This window comes from Idiotropiscis lumnitzeri, chromosome 19 (genome assembly GCF_059441095.1).
Source record: "Idiotropiscis lumnitzeri isolate Australia: NSW breed Sydney's pygmy pipehorse chromosome 19, RoL_Ilum_1.0, whole genome shotgun sequence".
Classification (NCBI taxonomy): Eukaryota; Metazoa; Chordata; class Actinopteri; order Syngnathiformes; family Syngnathidae; genus Idiotropiscis; species Idiotropiscis lumnitzeri.
Genome location: NC_142409.1, coordinates 7,258,658 through 7,279,461, shown reverse-complemented (window position 1 = coordinate 7,279,461; position 20,804 = coordinate 7,258,658). Strand labels below are relative to the sequence as shown.

The following is a 20,804-nucleotide window of genomic DNA, read 5'->3' as shown; positions in this document are numbered from 1 at the left end:
CAACATTGTAGATCGTTTTTGTTTTCTTTAATATGCCACAATGGGACAGCGTCAAATACTGTGCTGTGTATTCATTGACCACAAAATAAAGTGCTCGTACGGGCACAAACGGGGCAGACATACGTAATGGTCCGTATATATTGTATGGTCCATTTGCAGATTAGAGCCCCCACCTGTATGGTCCATGTTGGGTCCAGTGTTGAGGGTCGGGGTTCCGCTCGACTGGATTTGCCAGCGAGAGCCAGTGTCTTCAGAAGTCCACCTACAGAAGGACGGGTCATTGGCCCAGCCGAAGTCGCAGGCAAACCAAAGAAAATCTGCAAATGAGGCAAAAAAAAAGGGTTATAGCAATGCAATTATGAATAACAGTGTCATAGAAAGTGCAGCTTCAGCCGCTTGTTATATTTAGTTGTAAACAGTAGAGGGCGGCAAAGGACTATGGAAAATGTTCTTAGAACCACTGAGTAGCTCAAAAATCAAGGAAAAAACGTTAAATTGGGTCAAGGAATTAGAAACAAAAAAGGGAATCCTAATGCACAGATATAAAAATATACATACATATATTATTGTCTCCCTTAAAATAACTTACTGGCTTCTATAAATCTATGGAATGGGACCCCTCAGAATGTGGTTAAAGGGGGGGGCAAATGAGGTTCTGGCATGCTGTCTATTTGAAAGCTGCATTCAATAGATGCTACCCACAGAGACTTGCGGATTTTAATGAGAGCAGGGACTTGAGGTTTGTAGACAACTATGCTAACAGTGCAGGGGCCACTTTCCAACAATGGCATTCTTCACGAACACATGCCACATATTGAAAAGGGTTCCATAGAGGCCAGAAAATATGTGGGTGTTCTTACTGCGGAGTTTCGTTCAAATTGGATGAAGAAAGATGCCTGGAGATGTTTGAGATGTTATCCAAGGCGGCCTTCATAAAATACAACCCCCGATTCCAATGACGTGTAAAATGCAAATGAAAACAAAATACTTGTAAATCAAATTCAAATTGCATTCACATGGATACACTACAACGGCGAAATATATAATATATAACTTGTATACATTATGCACGCTTAGTCATCTGATGGAGCCATGCCTACCGACTGGCCCATTAGTCAAGGTCAGATGGGGGCACAGCCTCTCAGCTGGCTACGACCTCATCAACCTTCTATAGGAAATATGCATTGGTATGAGTTTGCGAGAAGCCAGAAAGCATCCTCAAGTGACCACAATTGCGTCGCGTTCCATCCGAGGGTGTGTGTGTGTGTGTGTGGTATGTGCATGTCCGTGCCAGCCCGGTGATTAGTGATTATGCTGAGGCAGCAGCAAAGCGCCCGTGCTAATCATCTTTGCATCACATCCTGCCTCAGCATGGCCCTCTGAGGGGCTTATCATCAACTTTAATAACACAAATATATCAGAGGAGGGAGGGCTTTATGAGGCACCATAAAACAGAATAGAAATTAATGCAAAACAAACCACGAGTAGGTAAATATTTACCCATGGTGGCACACCACGATCAGTGTAAAATATAGTCAGTGTGAAATAATCCAAACTAACCTGGGACGATATCCACCGCAGCCGTTGGGGTCTCTGGTATCGTTGTACCACCTGCAACAACACAGCATTAGGAGCGTTTTCCAAATCAAGCCGTCAGTCAACTTTTATCCCGTTCCCATGCACGACATGAATCCATGCTGGATGCAACAAAGTCTTCAGTTACTTATGTAACCCCCTCGACACACAGCGGAGGCAGTGTCGTGCTCTTTTGTTGGAGACTGCACGTTGACGGGGAGTGAAGGCAGCAGTGAAGGCTCAGCGCATTACTGGGTTAGCGGGGAATGAGGCCAATAGGCGTGAGTGGTTAAAGGACTTGAGCGAAGGACCGGCGAGGTGAGCGGTAAAAGGATTGGAAAAGATTTGAAGCAGATGTGAGTGCGGTGTCGGGGTGCATTGGAAAGGAACAAAGAAATATTGAGGCGGGAATTATGGCAAAACAGCTCACATGGGTGCATGCTTGCGTATTTACAATTGTATGGGACTAACAAAACTGCGGTTGAGAGCAGGAAAAGGCGGCTTGAAATTAATGAGGTATGTTGAAGAAGGGCGGGAAGGGTTAGTTGCAGTCTCATGTGGGCGAAGTTAGCACCTGTGATATCGTAGTCATCACCTGTGCCACTGTGGCAGCTTGCTTGCTCGTCGTCGCACTCGTCTGATGGCGAAGTGGTCGCAAGAGTCGTGGAAGGAGGGACTGTGGGAGCTGTGGCAAGCAAAATAAAGACAGCAGGATTGATTTCATGTTTGGAATGATTTCTTTTGTTCTTTGGACACCCTTCTACTGGTATACTCGCACTAAAATGGTGTAATGCTTCCATTCTGCTCATCATTCCTATCGCCATTGCATACGTGGAAAAAAAAGTTTGAATTCTTCGCTGAAAATACTGAGCATCTGCAATAGAAATAAAAATCCATTGCCGTTATTCCTCTGGATTTTGAATTACAGTTCTCGGCCAGAGCTATTAACGATGCCCTTTTTAGCAATCCTTCCGCGCATATGTACCTTTGTAGAGGTGTCTTTTTATAAATAGTTCAATCAAAGGAATAGTCGGTCGCCTATTGGTAGGGCCACAAACGTCCAAAGCAGCCTTTCATTATGATCCTCTGACACTTGGATGTGGGTAAACGTCCAGATCCACACTTCCTTCTCTGCTACACAACCGTCCAAGCGTGCGTGTGCGTCAGTGTATGTGTGTGTGTGTGGAGACACACAATGTAATGAATGGGTCTCACTATTACAGAGGGAGGAAAGAGGAATAGGAGAGAAGATGGGAAGTAAAGATAAAGACAGACATAGATAAATTGAAGTAAACTCCCTGCATGGATGTGTTTTGCGTGTGTGTGTGTGTGTGTGTGCGTGTGCGTCTTCCGTTAGATGAAATATGAGGCAGATCAGCCCCTGTCAGAATCAGGGTGGAGAAGGTCAGAAATGGGGTCAGTGCTGCATCAGGGGAGCCTCTCGCTGAAATGAGGATTTAGCCCTTCTGCTTAAGGGTGCGCGCTCACACACACACAGACATGTTTTCAGGACATTTGGGGACGCACGACAAAAATGTGACCCGAAAAAATGTCCTCAGATTGAAGGTGTTTTCATAAAAATGTCCTGATATGTCATCAAAACAAGAGCACACACACACACACACATACATACATACACACATACTAAAATGCACCTGTGTGTGTGTGTTGTAGTGTGTACACGACTGGTACACCATGTTTGGCCAACAGTATTAAGTGTGTGGGTGTGTGTGTGTGGGGGTGTGCCTGTGTGTGTGTGTTTGGCATTAACACTGAAAACAAGCATTATCATCAGACGAAAGCTGCTGTTGGGAGTCAATGAGGCTTACAACGGAATAGGCTGCCCTGAAATTCAATATGTAAATCCACTTAGGCCTAGCCTGCCGCTCATTCTTATTTTGCTACACTGCCTCTGTGCTATCAGCTTGGAGGGTGGCAGAAAAAAAAAAAGGAAAAAAAAGGTCATTTTAAAGATTAGAAAGAAAAGGAACAAACAAAGAATACACAGGATCTTGGAGGAGTTTGACGGTGGCTGCTGCTATAAACCAGCTGGGCCAGGTGGGCATCTATTTGATCCCTCCCCAAGAAGTGACGAGCATTGGGGGCAGCTTTGATGAAACTGGGAGACAAGACAAGTGTCCCCTGTGGGAATACTGAGCAGAAGCTGCACAGCTGTGGGATGATCATCAGGAGACTTCATGCACACCTTTAAATAAATGTGGCAAAGACATGAAGCCACTTATAGTTGTGATAAGAGTTTAGATGATGGATGGCTCACCCGCGTGTATTTTAACAGAGAAATGAAACCATGTACTTGGAATATACGAAACAATACACAGGTCACAAGTGCGCCTATGGTACTCGGGGAGTGTCGACGGGAAAGATAAGGTCATGATGAGTGAACGCATCATTACGGTGAAACCTTAGCACAGCTGGAAATGTCATTAGCATGAGTGGGAAAAGGTTTCACCGTCAGTGGCACTTTACCGCTATTGGTGGCGATGTCATTACTGCTTGTAGTGGAGCCATCATCACGGCAGACGATATTTTTCTCGCTTGGATATAAGGTAATATTCCTACTCTTTGCACTTCATGCAACCAAGCTGAAAATTTGGTTGTTTACCTTCAATATCACAGCCCAGGAGTTCAAGTCGCAGGCCCATCCCAGTCGCCGTCGCCCTGTCCGGGTAGATTCGGATGAAGCGGGTCAGTAGGGGTTCCACCGTCCTCAATTCGGGTGTGTCGTAGTTGCTATTCCCTTCAAAAATCTGGCAGACAATAATGAAAAAGGACAGAAGTAATCAACACAGGATAGCTGTAAAATCCGAATTAAGGCGGTGAGGGAATACAAAACCTCACAAGTGTCGTTTCCAGTGAGCGTATATGGTAACAATGGTCTGAATTGTTTTTTTTTTTTTTTTTTAAATGCACTCTATGCAGGGTTGCTAGCAAATAAATCTTCACTTTCTACTAATATGATGGATCTCCTTTCCTCCCTTTGTGCCTCCCCCCACTCCCTTCAACCTCCACTCAGGTGAAGTTTCTTGCTTCCGCTGAAAGAGTTGAACTCCGTGTGTTGTGCAGAATACTAAAAAAGAAAGAGCAGCGGGAATAACTCTCGGTGCCGATTCTCAATTGATTCAAGTCATGACAGGAACTTGCTCACATTGACTCGAGAAACACTTGGAAATCTGGGAACCGGAGTACATTTTAATTTGGACTAATGAGCTTGATGTGCATGCACTCACAATGGATCTTCTGCCCTTCAAGGTAGCATTTGCACAACTGTAGCCTAGAGGACTAATTAGTAGTGATGAGTAAATGAAGCTTCAAATCCGCTTCATGAATCAGTTGTAGTATTTCTGAACTCCTGTAGATGGCAGTTTCTGTTCAACATTGGGCTGAAAGCACACTAAATGCCATATTTTAAACCCTTTATTTAAACCAACAGTGCCATCTAGAGGACTCAAAAATACAACAAATGGTTCATGAAGCAAATTTGAAGCTTCATTTTCCCATCACTACTAATTAGTGGATGTTTTAACATTTTTTCCCCCAATCTGTAAACTTACAAAATCTATCAAATACCTTTGGCTTGTTCCCGTTGGTATCCAGAACCATTCTCCAGTCCGACCCGTTATTGCTGTGGCCAAGGCGGAACTTCTTCATGAAGACTTTGTTCTCCCGGTGCTTCCCTCCCTGAATGATCAACCCCTTCACCACTTTCTCCTCCCCCAGATCCACTTGGAGCCATTCCCTGGCGAAAGGCTGAGGCTGAGGCAGCAGGGTCCAACCTGTGCGGCTCGTCAGCAAACGGGCGTTGTCCGGTACCCAGCTCCGGTCGGTGTGCGAGGAGGCCGTGATTTGGTTGTCGGTGATCAAGCCTGATACCATGCCGAGCATGCCTGAGCATGGGTACTCTATAAAAAAGAATTAAAAAGAGAGAAAGGAAATGGGTGCATATTTCAAGGCTTGCACTGTGCGTTTGAAGTCACCCTGAGGCGCTTGTCTCCAGGCAGCCAATTAAAAGCCTCCCCTCAACTGGCACTTCCTCTTCCTTCATTCTGGTGGCACTATTTCTTTTCATTTCTCTTCTTCCCGCCTTGCCCAACAGATTCTCGTGTAATATCACACTCACACAAAAAAAAAAAAAAACACTTTGTCTTTGTGTTTCATCTGCGGCGGCAGTCATCGACCTTCTGCTTCGGAGCTGCTCTTTTATCCGCTCATTCCTTCATGTACATTTATTTATACTGTACACTGTACATATTTATCCAAAATCTGTGGATCTTTTCTTTTGAAATGCAAACAATAGGTTTAACATTTTGCTTAATATTCTGCTGTAAATGCGTTATAAAGAAAGTTTAATTTCGATCAAATAATCGGATATTTAAAAAATAAATAAATAAACTCAAATATTGCTAAACATTATTTATTTATTTACTTTATTTAACGGGGACAATGCATATTGGGGTTTTATGCCACATTTAATGTCATCAAAATAGTGTAACAATGATATTGTGTGAATGAGTCAAGCATTACATTACCGTCATTCTAAATCATTACGAAAATGTTTTGCACTCAACATCTGTTTCATTACTGACTCACTTGGATTTTTTTGTATTTTGCGCCATTCATGTAACACATGCCATAATATTGTTCCCATTTACATGACACAAAGAAGGACACAGAGGACCTCCCTTATTAGCCTGTTATAAAGAGTAATAGAAAACTTCTCCGGCCCATATGCTCCTGACCTCCCGCATATCCCCAGACGCCGAGGCAGGGGCCAATCGTAACACTTCTGACGCCCACAGAGGAATACATCCATACATTCTTATATATCTTCCGTGTCATCTGGAGACAAAGTGTGCACTGTGTTGCAGTACAACTAAGCAACATAGCTGCATCTGGGAAAAGCCACCGGAGACTTTTGAGAACAAGGCTCCATTCAAGCTCCGATGCAGACCCGTGAGAGAAATCTCCGGTTCTGTAATCTATTGGTAGAAATGTCCATTGGGAGCTTAAGACGGTCTTCATAGGAACGCCACAATCACAACAGATAACCTGGATGAGAGAAGGATGTATTGTAGGTGTGCGCTCGAGAGTCTATCTGCACACTTTCGAGGGCTTCTGGAGTCCTCTCTGGGCACACAATCTGGGCCAAAGGCACAACAAGAGGAACCGGCAGAGATCCACAGCTCCATAGACGGTATTTTGGGTATGGGTGGAGCCTCAGTGGTTCATCACATAGACTATATTTAAAAACTGTGTTATATTTACCAACAGCTGGGTGGAGATTCTTGATATTAATGACTAGCCGAGACGTTACGATCAGGCATAACCACTTCAGATGTTTGACTTGCCTCTCAAATAAATACCATACACCTGTGTTTCAAGCGGATCTTAAAAAAAAAACCCAAAGGATGCACTAACAAGCTCAGCCGACCACAATACTATATTTTTAGTTCTGCTATCAGAAATTGTTAACCTCAAATAGAAGAAAGTGAGTCATAGAGTTTTATGCAGGCCGCAAGAGCCTCACAGCTCGCATCCCCGCCACATGTGCTGTACTAATGCAGCCGAGCTGGCAGTGTCTTCTGAGCACCCAGGGGTGCTGACGTCAGCTCAGAGGCCCTGTGGTGACTTCAGTCTTGTGATGTGTTTACTCGCTCCGTGCCGTGGTTTGGTTACGTTCCCGAAAAACACACGACGCAGCTGCAACACTGATATACCCACAATGCACTCTGCAATCATACAAACACAAACCAGCCCAGCCACTCATGTTCTTCAGATCAATATTCGGGGAATCCTAAACCTTCACTTAGCTGAGATACCTGGAACTAAAAACTGAAAAAAAAAAGGTTTCTATTTTGCCCCAATTAACGTGCAGCTAATACATGAGAACTGATTACTGCACATACTCAAAAATTAACCAGCAGATATGCCTGTGCGCATATGCAAGCCAGCCACTCAGACTATAAATACGCTGCCAGGAACATTAAAATAACAGCAACAAAAAAAAATAAAAAACGCCAATAACACAAGAGGGGTTTTGCCAAAATCAAAGCTATGCAAAAGAAAACAGACTGTCGCTAAAAAGGAAGCTGAGAACGGATCAGTAGGAGGGATTGGACCACATGAAGCCCACTCCTCTGTCTGCCAGCTGTTAGCGCCATTTATATTTTATGAAGTACATCTAAACACAAGATTACATGAATAGCTAATCTCCGAACAAGTACTGCTTCCCTGTTATGAAGGACTCTCTCCCACCAAACTATCTTTCAATATCGTTGATAAGCAAGAATGCTGGACTTGGAATTAATGTCGCGGTTATGACTCGACACAAGCGCAGCAAATTACAGATTGAAACTGATATTTGACAGAGATAAAAGGATGTGGATATGTTGTATACTACGTGTGTACTTATAATGAAATTCAGATCATTTATGCCCTACGAAAAGTAGATTATACTAAAATATCTTTATTCCGGTTGTTATAACGTTGAAGAATTTCTCGGGTTAAAATTTCAAATATATATAAAAACGAACATCCTGCACCCATCAAAAAAAAAAGTTGAATAATATTTTGAGTTGTCGTTTGAACAGCAAACAGAGCAGAGGAGTGTTTGCATGTTGGTCACGGATGGACTCACCTGATATCTTACATCCATACACTTCAAAGCGCAGTGCAATCCCTGTTTCCCAGGTAACAGGACGGATGCGGATGAAGCGCGTCAGAGTGGGTTTGGGCATCATCGTCTTGGTGATGTCGGTTGGGTTGCTGTTACCTTGGAAAACCTGAGAGTCGGAGAGAGTGGAGAAAATCACAGAATGCACTTACTGAAATTACCCTCTTGGAATATAAAGTGTGGTTCTTTACAGGCAAGGAACCAAATTTGGGGAATGTCGTCATCATCTAAACACCTCACTATAAATGAGCCCAAAAAAAGCACTAATTACAAATATTCTGTTCAATAAAGCTTATTTTTGTTTAACCCATAGATTATAATTATTTCAATGATCGTCACATAACCGTGCACACATTTAGGATTCGGTTAGTATGTTTTAAGTGAAGATCCACATGACCCTACATGACCTTAGGATCACTATTCTGTTTGCTTGTGTAAGAGACCTGAACTTAGGCAGCTCATAAATAGTCGGCCTGTCTCCTGCGCACCACATGTGAGCTATGGCCTGTGAAACCCGAGGACGTATCCGCAACACAAACTGGAAAAAATTGACCAAAGATGTCCCTTTTCGAATCCTCTTGATCCAGATCCGCGGATGTTTTACTGCAGCGTCTTGTTTAAAGGTCAAGAATGTCACAGATGATGTCACAGTTTTGCTCTGGGGGTATTCAGTGAGTTTACTAGAGGAATTTATGGAAGCTGACCACCCAGTCAAGCAACTCTGAACTGTCCGTCGGAGTTTTTTACGAGTAATTGAATATATACTGAATTTAGGTCTTGTATCGTAGAAAGCAATATAGCAGGACGAGCAGGGTGAACGGATGGATGGAAAAATATCATTGAAGCTCAGCTAATTTCACATGACCTAAAACATGATGCGAGGGCTGAGTCATTAGTCCATGCAGTCATGCCACGAAACGGACTCACAACAAAGCGACTCAGTTACAGTCACAAAGTCCCCTAAATGTCATCAGTCTTCCCCTCAGCTTGCGTAAAGTTTTTTTTTTTTTTCTAGAACACAAAACTGCAACCTCAGCAGTCAGTAAATGGTTCCCACTCTGTACTGAAGCACTTTAGAACATAGACGGGGGAAAAAAACAACAACATGGTGAGTCTTACTGTGGCACCTTGCAAGCAGAACTTTACACACAAGGGTGAGTGTACTTAAGAGAGGACAAAGCCAGCGGTGTGTGTGCACAAACATGATGGTTTGGATTCCCCATTTCTGAAGAGAAAGTGTCGCTTCCACAGTCTTTTAAAAGTATTGACACGTCAAACATGCCTCAGTGACTCTTTGGACACCCACTTTGGTGGTTATATCCAGATGGACAAAACCGGCTCTGTTTGACCGGCTGATCAGCAATCAATGGATTGCAGGCTCCGGTCAAGCATACCATTCCTCCCTTCCTCCGCCTCTACCAGCTGCTCAAACACGACATCCTCAACAACCATTCGGTTAAAGAGTTGTTTGAAAAGCCTTTTTGTCATTGCTGTACCTTTTCCAAGTTGACAGGAGAGAGGCAAGATTCCTTGGAAAATCTCCCCGGTGGCTTCAGTTACTACGAGCATGCTCAGTAAAAGTCGACCGCTTCCACACACGCGGTGGCTATACGAGCACACTGAGCGGAGTGCATAATTGTACGTTAGAGCATACATGACGGGGTATTTCCCATTTTGTGGCATTCGAAGGCAACATGCAGCCAACCATAATTCAAATCAGCTGGTTTTCTTGAGTTGGGATATTCCAAATGTTGCTGGTATCTCTGACTTGACTGAGAAGTCACAAAAATAAACGACTTTCATTCTGCAATGCTATTATTGCAGTCAACATCTGGAGGATGTACTGTCGCTAACTGGAAAATGCGGGGACACGGGATATAATCACTACATGTTATAATCGCGCTCATATGAAAAAAAAATGAGTCGACGACAAAATACATTTGAGGAAAGCTCCTGATACCTTTTGTTTGGAGCCCTCCTTGAGCGTGATCCAGTCTTCTCCGTTTGAACTGACGTCGACTTTGTAGGACTTGACGAAATAAGTCCTATGGGTCTCCTGGGAAACCGCACCCTGTGTACCGATGGCTGAGACGAACCGTAAGAACCCAAGGTCCACCTGAACAGAACAAACAGCAAATCATTTAACTCATTTAATCCATTTACGTATATTTCAAAATTGTAGTCCCTGCCTCCCAAAGACGTATTTATACGTCATAGCCTTTTTTTTGGGGGGGGGGCGTCATAGCTCCATGTTTTTATCTTTAGAACAGAATATTCTGCAAAATCAGTCAAAAAACAGAAAAAAAAATGCTGTGATTGAGGTGTTTCCTCTCGTGAAAACGGCTGGAAATAAATGAGTTAATAGGATGATCATCGCTTTTCACAATCAGTGCAAGAATGAATTAAGAAGATTTGTTTGTTCAAATAGTGCTTATAACATTTACAAAAAAGAAATAACAATAAGAATCAACTCTAGCTGGCCACCTGGAATTTAATAATATGTAATGACAATATCTGTGATTGAATGAAAAAGACTCACGATGACAACTTAATTTCCTGATGTGTATGACACAAGCTTATTGGATAAAAATGTCATCGTTCCAGGAACGGAGTTTTTGCAGTCAGATCAAAGAGATTGAATATTAAATATGGAGCCATTTAAGGCCTTTATAAAGTAATCATGAAGTTGACCCCACCAATGGGCTATTTTATATTTTACTAGGTGGGACCTGCCGCAGACTGAGAGTGTGTGGGTGGATGTCTGTTCTTTATATATTTGTCAGATGTTTACATTTGCAGAGCTGATGCTCTGCAAAGTTAGTAATTGGCATGCCTCAGACCCTAAAAAAGAATCACAGTGTATGCCTGCCAACCATCAGGCATGATCAGAACCATGACCATGACTTTCAGGAAAGGAAGACCACACAAAACCTGATGGAAGTCAGTCGCCGTCTGTTTATGTGGCAAGGACATCCGTGGCTGTTTTAATATCTTACTTATGCGTACATCGCATGTAATGAGTGATACTCTGGGCTCTACAATTTTTTGGGATACACAATCATTAAGTAATCAACAAGAGCTCATCCACTACCCAATGAATAAAATGGAGACAAATGTCAACGCACAACCCCTAAACCCACAACTGTGTGGCAATGCTGTGCACCAGATAGGTTTTTAAATACACGCTGTATGAGGAAGCTTCCTTAAAAAGTTCCAACTCTACTTTGATAGTCTGCGCTTACATTAATGAGGAGTAATTGCATTCAGATGCTACTAAAACAGCAAAGCAGTCCGTTTGGGCATGGGGCACGGTTTCCAGATCATGATGAGAGAGTCTGCTTTGAATCTTAAATACAACTATGAATGTGCAGTTTGGTGCTGGCATGTGAAGGAAAGAATGACCAAAATGGAACTCTTAATTTAGAACCGGTTCCAAAACCGCAGATACACCAGTGTGCTTGTTTACACTTATGCACCCGTTTTTAGGCATCTCAGGGGGCGGCCATTTTGTCACTTCTGTCGACTGAAAATGACATCAGAGCTGCTCAGGGCTCAGCATAATGACCAATAATGCCTCAGCTTTAGAAAACAGGTGAGACCTGATTGGTTGTTACCTGATCAACTGGGAGTCTACAGAAGTGACACAATGGCCACCCTCCTGAAATGGGTGAATTTTGCTGCTTAACTCATATTAATTAGAATGCCATGTTGAGATTAAAGAAGCTCCATCGAACATTTTATTCGAAATAATTTTATATGTATATTTATATATGTCAGGCGTGGGCGAACTACGGCCCGGGGGCCACATGCGGCCCATCAAACGTTTTAATCGGCCTGCCGAACTTGAAAATAATCAAATGAATAAACCTTGTTGATGTTTTATTTTCTAAATATTGTGGCGTGTCAAAGACAGATATTTTGTTGTAATGCTTTTGTTCATTTTCATTTAAAATTAAATGTATTTTTTTTCCCTGATGAGGTGAGTTTACCAAAACACTCCATCCATCTGCTCCTGGTCTGTGCCCCTGTGTCAAATTGTAGAACCCATTGTGGCCCACCAATCAAAAAGTTTGCCCACCCCTGATATATATGTATGTAATATAATAACACCATGTAATATTTAAGAATTCAAGCCGTACTTCTAAAAGACTGAGTTGTGCTTAGGAGATGTGAAAGGTCTACAGTGGATCACTTTCATATATATACTGGCAGACAGTAGGGGCGTGGATAATGGGCAAAGCATGATTTATTAATGGCTGCTTGTTAGAGGAAGAACAACAAGGTAGTGGTTGCGCTAACAGACCAAGGTTACGTAGGTCAGGAGAAGAAGGCTGCCTGCCAGGGCGCACGCATTCCACAGCCCGGAGGACACAGTAACAACAAAACTAACCAACATAACAATGAGTGAAAGCTCTGTCAGCAGTTACGCCAGCCCTGCGGACAGTACAAACTAATCTTTATATATAAACCAATAATGGATATTCTGAAATGACTCGCAGCGCGCAGCTTCGGGCCTTGAACGGCTGAATGGCGCACGTGAGTTACTCAGTGACGACAAGCAGTGAAAAGTGACTCTAATCAAGCATTTATGTGGACTTTTTAGGAATCCAACAGCGTGAATGATGTCCTCAATCACAGCTGACAGACTGTCAAGACAAATAAATGCATGTGGGGAGTAAACAGCGAGTCGTTAAAAGAAAATCGCCCTGTCTTTAATAATTTGATTTGTGTTCTTTCTGTGTGGCCGCAATAATCCTTTATAATAATTACGATTGAAGGCAAACTATTGCAACCAGAGAGGGAAGAAAAATAAGCTGCGCTTAGGGTTGAAAGGACTTGCAAGTAGATCAAAAATATTAAAATCCACATCATGTATTTGAATGAGGTATTTCGTTTTTTTCGTGTTGGAAGCGCTAATTATAAAATCATACTTCAACACTCCTGCCAGCTGTGCGAGGGAAGAGTCGAGCCATTACTCAAGCTACATGATACGTATTTTACACCAAGCATAGTCACTGTTGTGTGAATGCAGCGAATAAATTGAGTGTCCTTAAAAAAAAAAAAAAAAAATCACCAAAATTCTCTGACAATATATCTCTATGCTTGATCGGCTTCTAATTGAGCTGCCAAGAAGGCAGCAGGCTGAGCTCAGAAAAAAAAAAAAAGTTGTCAAATACTTTTTTAAAAAGCCTCCTCTTCAATGTTGGGGAACATGTTCGTGATGGGAATGCTGGATGAATAAGTGAGATTTAGTTGTCCCCCCCCCCCGCTGAAAAACAACAACATGAGGAATCGGAAAAAGAAGCCGCGCTTCAAAGTCAGCAAGGACCAGCTGGTAGACATAGACAGACATCACTTCTGGAAATACTTTATGTGCCTTCAAGGATCAAATACACTCATCAAAGGTCTGACCTTTTGTTGGAAGCACACGTTATACTGGTTTTATCTAAATAATAACAATCATTTTTTAGATTAGAAAAATATTATGTTTCCTTAGTGAACTAACATGCGAGCAACACGTGTTTGACCTTATAGTCGTTCTTTTAACGAGCAGCTGCTTTGCCAATTTTCTTCAACATGACACTAAGTGTTCCTTGTTTTCGGGGTATCCCGTAACTCCATTACCTGACTGCGTAATTCAATCTTCGTGAATAAAATTATTATTTAAGGACCGCACGACCCATTTATTCGCAATATTCACCTGACGTTATGCTGGTTTATTTTTAGACATGGCACCTTTTTGGGGCCAATAAATTATGCATGTCTTCCATTCATTGCCCTGATGATCTCATTTCAATGTCGGAATATTTGACGCTCAAGTGGCTAATTTAAGGAAAATATGCTGTAAATATATTTTGGCATGATGTAGTCCACACTGCAAACTGTAAAAACGATAAATATTAAATGAGAATTTTTATTTTGGGAAATGTAGAATATTTAATGACTCAGATCTCAATTGTACAGCTTGACCTAATGGTGAGTTCAAGCTATTGGACGACAGTTTTTTTTTTTTTTTTAGGCCCCCGTCATTTTTTAATCATTGTTAGGCCTCCATTATTATTAGCATTCATGACACATCTGCATGCATGACTACAGCTCTGAGTCATGATTATGAAACAATGACATGGTCAGTGGACAGGAAAGGAAGGCGACCTGGAGGTATATGTCATGTCTGGCAGCTGCTTGATGAGTCTGTCCCGGAATATGCAACTGACCATTTAGAGATCTATTTATGAACTGAATTCCTGCTTAATAAACGGGTTCTTTTCATGATATGATATAATCTATCGGTATAATTTTGAGTCCACACTTTTAGCATCTCCACGCAAGTGTGATTTTGTCATGGATTTTTTTTTACCATGGGGAGCAGTTAAGCAGCCACCATTGTTTCCATTTGTACGCGACAGTGATGACTTGGTTGATGAGCTCACAGCCAGCCTCTTTTTACATCTGCGCTTTATCAACTGCAGTATTATATAATTTTTCTTCAAAACAGGAGCCTCGCCTAAATGAAAAAACACATGGATAAAGGTTTTTTTTTTTTACTTGTGAGGTTCTTCTCTTGGACAACATGCTCTTCCTAATAGTGTACTTTTGTACGGGGAAATGTGTGATTAGTGGCTCTTAGGCTGCTCAGGCAGCGGAACTCAAGCTGTTGTCTTTGCTAAGTGGACTCCGTTTTTCAGCGCAGTTTATTTTATGGAGCCACCCTTAAGAAACACAACCGCTGAGTAAACCAGGGACCTGCTTCCTACAAAACAAAAAGAGATCAATAGAAAGGCGGCACATTCATATATACTATAAATTCCCTGGAACCCGTTGCCCGTATATAATGGTATGTGCCTTCTTCAATTTTTTTAACTTCCAAAAACAAATCCTTGAGAAAAGAACTTGAAAAGCTTTTGTCAAATTGATTTTTTTTATTGAAAATTTTCATTACAAGTGGTTTTATTAATGCAATACAATAATTTTTAAAATCACTATTTTCATTTTTAATGTTACCATTATCGTTTTGAATGTTACTGTTGTAATTTAGAATTTTACTTTTATCATATAGAATGGTAAAATGTTAACCTCGCGGGCCAAATATAATTACAAGGCGGGCCAAATTTGTCCCGCAGGCCAGAGTTTGACACTTATGCTTTAGAGCAGGGGTGGGCAAACTTTTTGATTGGTGGGCCACAATGGGTAAAATTTGACAGAGGGACCGGACCAGGAGCAGATGGATGGAGTGTTTTGATAACCTCACCTCATCGGGGAAAAATAATAAATTTAATTTTAAATGAAAATGAACAAAAGCATTTCAACAAGATATCTTATTTAGAAAATAAAACATTAACAAGGTATATTCATTTCATTTTTTTCAAGATTTGGCGGGACGGATTAAAACGTTTAACGGGCCGCATGTGGCCCCCGGGCCGTAGTTTGCCCACACCTGCTTTAGAGAATCTCGGTCAACACATTTAGATTCGTATCACATCCAAAAATGTAAATGAACATATTTTGCAAGCAACCTATGAATCCATGAGCAAGAAGCAAATTATCGTCATCTGCTTTCATAAGTAAACGTAAGTAAAAGCATGCTAGAATAAACATTGTAGTCTTGAGAATAAATGAAAGATGTGACTCATAAAGTATAAAAACCCAACTTACTGTCTGGCACATATGCTCGTGTATAAAATGCTGCCATTGTGAGTTGTTCAATAAAAAGGCTTTTAAGTATCGACAGTTGGGCTCTCCCCAAGATGGTGTTAATTATTCATGTTGTGTGTGCGTGCAATCAATGGCAGCGTCCTGACAGCAACCTGGTCCTGCTTTCATTGAATCATTCAGACACTCCAGTGACTCTTTGTGACCATCAGATCTTTTTCTCTCTAATATGCTTCCAGCTCCTTAGTAAACCCCCCCCATAATGGTCCCCAAGGTACCCTTAGTTCTCGGGCCACCGTGCTCTGATCCACAATGTGCAAATGCAGGTGTTTTCTTGACAATGCTAAGTGTTAATCAAGTTTTCCTTCTGGCGCTAGACTGACTTCATAAAGCCGATGATCAGGCCTTAAGCCGGGGAGTCTGGGGTGCGGGCTAATTCATTTTCATTTCAACCTGCTGCAGAGGCTCCTGCTGTTCATCCGCTTAGGCTTCAAAGAACACAGTGGCTCATGCAGGAGGATAATATGCACAAATCTCCCACCTTCATGCTCCTGTGCAGACTTGAATTTTCATGAGGAAATAAGAAGTGGGTTGACTAGTCAAGGAGGCAGAGCGCAAACAAATGAACAAACAAACAAGCAGAAAAGCTTGCTTGAAAGGAGTATCACTTCCATCTTTAGTACCGAGTCACAAACCCACTCAAAGGACATCTGCCTTTCTCTGTGTTCAACAAACAGCCGATTAATAACTAAGTCTGCTCTCAATACCCAAACGACACAACAACAATCTAATTACCAACCTTTCCTTCTGTCAGAATGAGACGTTAAAACACTGATGACAACAAAGCAAAAAGTAGGCAAAAGCAAAGCACGTCGGAAAATGGCCAAGAACCAAAAGGTCACCTGTCATGAATTATAAAACCGATTTCCACAAACCGCAGCCGGAGAATGATAATGAAATAAATAACGAATGAATGCGATGGTGCACTGAGATGATTTGTACGTGCCGCGAGGGGATCCGAGTTTGTTGCACGTCCACAGACTCGACTTAATGAAAGCCGGAATGACGAATTCCGCTCTTTTAATACCACTTGTGATAATTGGGCTCGTGCTCAAAGTGCTCGTCACAAGTGCTACATGCTCCTCAGACGGCATAAATTACATGGCAACCACAGACTTGGCCCCTTTCGGTGGCTTTGACATTAGAAGGGTTTTGATATGATTAGTATCGGGGAGAACCAAGCGAGCCCATTTAGAGTGCATCCATTTTAGAATCCACATTTTACCGCCAAATCACATTTTCAATATGATCAATACTGTATAACAAGGGGAGTCTCGAGTGACAACAAATCATTGTGGGGGGTCTTTCCGTTGGAAAAGAGCCACGCTGGGATGGAGTGTTCAAGAAACTGCTGTCATCTTTAGTGACCACAGCCAAATACTGTTGGCACCTTCTTGAAACAAGTTTCGATCTCCTCTTGCCTTCAGAACTGTCTTAATTCTTCATGGGTATGGTTAGCAGCAATGCTCATTTGAGTCATAGCCCAAAGAAAACACAATCTCAATTTTCCGTACCAACTATTTTCTGGACTATGTCTACTATTAATGCTTAAATTGCGTCCTGACATCTGATTGGCTGATTTGTTATTGAGGTTGTCCGCAAGTATACCCTCCAAGGGGACTGATGACGATACATATCTGACATAAAACAACATATGTCTTTCAGAGATATAATGCGTGGGAAAAATTTAACAATTGTCATGGCCAGGGCGAAGTATGTTTACATTCTGGTGCACTCAGACTAGTGCTGTGTTTTTCCCACTGGAGACCATGTTGCCCTTCCAGACCTGCTCAGTCACCCACAAATCCGAAAGCACGAAAAAAAACGTAGAACACGCAGCAAACGACACACATACACATTCTCTCACTGATTAAATTAGTCCAAAGGAGCGCCATGGGATCCCAAGACAATATTTTCACTGCAATAATAAAGGAAAAGCTTGCTTATGACTCGCTGCAAGTAAATATTTGGCTTGCAGTTGGCTCTATTATTCATCCCCTCAGGAATATCCTGGGGCCAAACCTTTCAGCCATGAAGTAGAGAGAGCTGGAAAAAAAATGGAAGAAAAAGAAAAACAGTCTGGGAATTTACAAGACCTGAAGGGACTTCAGATAATAAATCAAACACGCCCCATTTGCATCTAGGTACTGCTTCTCCGCAGTCGGTGAAGGTGCTTGTGCTGTGACTTGGGGTATGCCAGTCATTTCCATGCACGGCTCGATGATCATCTTTGTCATAACGTAAAGCTTCTATGTGAGTAATGATTGCTGTGTGGAGAAGCTGACAGACAAAAATCTACGCCCCAAAAAAATAAATAAATGTACATATTTATTTATTTATTTTATATATATATATATATATATATATATATATATATATATATTTTTTTTTAATTTTTTTTTTTATTTTATATACATATATATTATTTTTTTATTTTTTTTATATATATATATATATATATATATATATTTTTTTTTAATTTTTATTTTATATATTATAATTCAGAATGTCATTTGTTTGCAAATAAATGGAAGGGTTTGATTTGTATTACTTAATGACGCCTTTGGCTTACCTGTATCCACTCCTTGTTTGAATCTTGCGCAGGAGTCCACGCGTTCTCATAGTAGTTGAGTCTGGAACGCTCCGGGGACCAGCTGGGGTTGTACTGGGATGAGGCCACGATTTGGTCTGATGTTATCTCACCTGATTCCATTCCCAAGGGGTCACTGCAATCAAAGTCTGAGAAAGGAAGATTGACAAAATGATGAGAAGGGGAGAGACAGTGCTGCCGCACAATACATCGGGCATATGTTTTCAGGGTCTCCCAGTTCTCTGGGGAGGAGAATGCCACATAACAGGCACTCAGAGTGGATGTCCAGAAAAGAAAGTCCGCATCAAGGATGCTTCAGTAAATCCTTTCTGTTTTCAGTCTCCCCTAGATTTAATGGATGCCAGTTGGAAGTGTGCTGCATTAAGAAGTAAAAATGTCCCCATAAAATATTCATTGTAGGCTAAGTTGGTCTTATTTTTATGCTTTAAAATGATTTTCATGCCACTTTTTTCTTCTTCAGAGTGGATCTGCTTCCCTCATTTGTGGGACTTTTTGCAACATGCCATTTTTGTCTTTGACGTAGTCTCTCGGGAGAGTTTAGGTGAATACTATCTGTATCTTGGGGTTGTAAATCACAATCAAAATGACCCACCACCCAGGTTAAGAGATGCTTTATGTTGTTTTGCGTTGACACGGGGCAGCCGTTTCCAGACATGCCAGGCTCCGAGGTTACAAATTCCACTGGGTCAGGTTGCGGTCGCCTCAGCTGACCCCGGGAGGTCAGACAAGCTGACACCTCAATTGAGGATCTCTCCATGTGTCACCATGGCTACATACAGCTACTAGGTTCTGCATATTTGTCTTTCTGTACTTTCAAATTTTCCTTCCTAAATGTCGTCATGCGTGTTGGCAACTCTACTCATTACCGGCACTCTTTGAAATCTCGGTCTGGTTTTGTCAAACTGACTTTGCATCTGTTAAGTCACGTAGCCTCCTGACTGGCAGAATTCTACACAAAGAGCGGCTTGTTTGTACGACCTGATCAGTTGCGCCGTCAAACGTCACATAGCGTGGGATTACAGCCTAGAAGGCACTGAATGTGATAAATGCGATCTGAAGAGTTAAGAGTATAAGAAAGGCCTGGCCTTTCATCACCGTATCACCTTCATCAATGACTTTCAGCTATTTCCATTCAACCGTTGCTGTTACCAAGCAGGGACAGAATTGGAGGACTGTTTTGGGCCATCACATTAGCGAATAAAGTCACATCTTGTTGATAAATTGAAAAAAAGTCTAACTTGTTTGTAGTTTGTGTCACCCCCTCCCCCTCAGGGTAAGACAAAATCCTTGAGATGATTAGTAGATTTGTTAGATGTCAGACATCTCTTGTGCTAGTCAAAGACACACTTTGTGTGTGTGTGTGTGTGTGTGTGTTAAGGGTGGTCTTTAGCCTCTGGACAGATTTATGACTCCTAGATGCCCTGTCGTTCTTAATGAAATATTTAGTCGGATCGTTTTGCACAATGGGGTCGGGAGGTCAAACCCAGTGACTGCGATGCCGCATGTTAAAACACCAGACGAGTGTGTGTGCGTGTGTGTGTTTGTGCATCTACGAAGGGGCGAATCCACATTTTGGGTCACGTCTAGACCTGCTGTGTGGTAATTTAGGACTTGTAAAACACATTCCACGAATAAAGCACAGTTACTTTTCTGGATCTGCATCGATGAGATTCTGAATTTGTTCTTTGCTGACATCCGAGTCATTCCTGTTTTTTTCCGAGTGTGTTTATGCCAACTCACCCTCTGGAACGGTCCTTTCGATGACTGTGAAGTTGGCAGAAAAACCCTCCTTGGCAATGGCGCTGTCAGTGTTGATTGTAAGTGCCAGTATGCCAGTGTAAGAGATGATTCTTCCTGGTGTGTTCTGTCCACAGTACCGCCCAATGTACGGTCCGACTAAAAGGGAAAATAAATGAGGAAATTTCAGATAAAGACTGGACTGAATCTCAACTTTCATATTTGTTTACCCCAGTCATGTAACAAAATCATTTCAGTGAGCCCAGTGACAAAAAAACAGTGTTTGCCAAACACTGCAGTCTATAAATGATAAACCAGAAGACCGGTACAGAACCTCCGAACTGCTAAACACATTATATTTTATTTTTAAAAAAAAACATAGGTAACCAATATACTTGGGGGCTCGTTTCCTGTCACTAACAGGTGGTACAGACTTTAAAACCAGCTTTTGATCGTTCTCTTCCTGTTTTGTCTTAGTTT

At 41.8% G+C, this 20,804-nt stretch overlaps 1 protein-coding gene across 1 annotated transcript in view; it reads right to left on the bottom strand.

Annotated features, from left to right (window-relative positions):
• nrp1a (neuropilin 1a) overlaps positions 1-20,804 on the bottom strand; it is a 49,663-nt gene that overhangs the window by 3,724 nt on the left and 25,135 nt on the right. The window contains exons 6-14 of the mRNA XM_088282791.1: positions 20,328-20,483; positions 18,549-18,715; positions 10,227-10,382; positions 8,231-8,375; positions 5,164-5,495; positions 4,199-4,343; positions 2,150-2,260; positions 1,561-1,611; positions 174-317 (exon numbers count right to left, since the gene is read on the bottom strand). Of these exons, the coding sequence (XP_088138917.1) occupies positions 174-317; positions 1,561-1,611; positions 2,150-2,260; positions 4,199-4,343; positions 5,164-5,495; positions 8,231-8,375; positions 10,227-10,382; positions 18,549-18,715; positions 20,328-20,483 (1,407 nt within the window). The remainder of the gene's footprint in view (positions 1-173; positions 318-1,560; positions 1,612-2,149; positions 2,261-4,198; positions 4,344-5,163; positions 5,496-8,230; positions 8,376-10,226; positions 10,383-18,548; positions 18,716-20,327; positions 20,484-20,804) is intronic.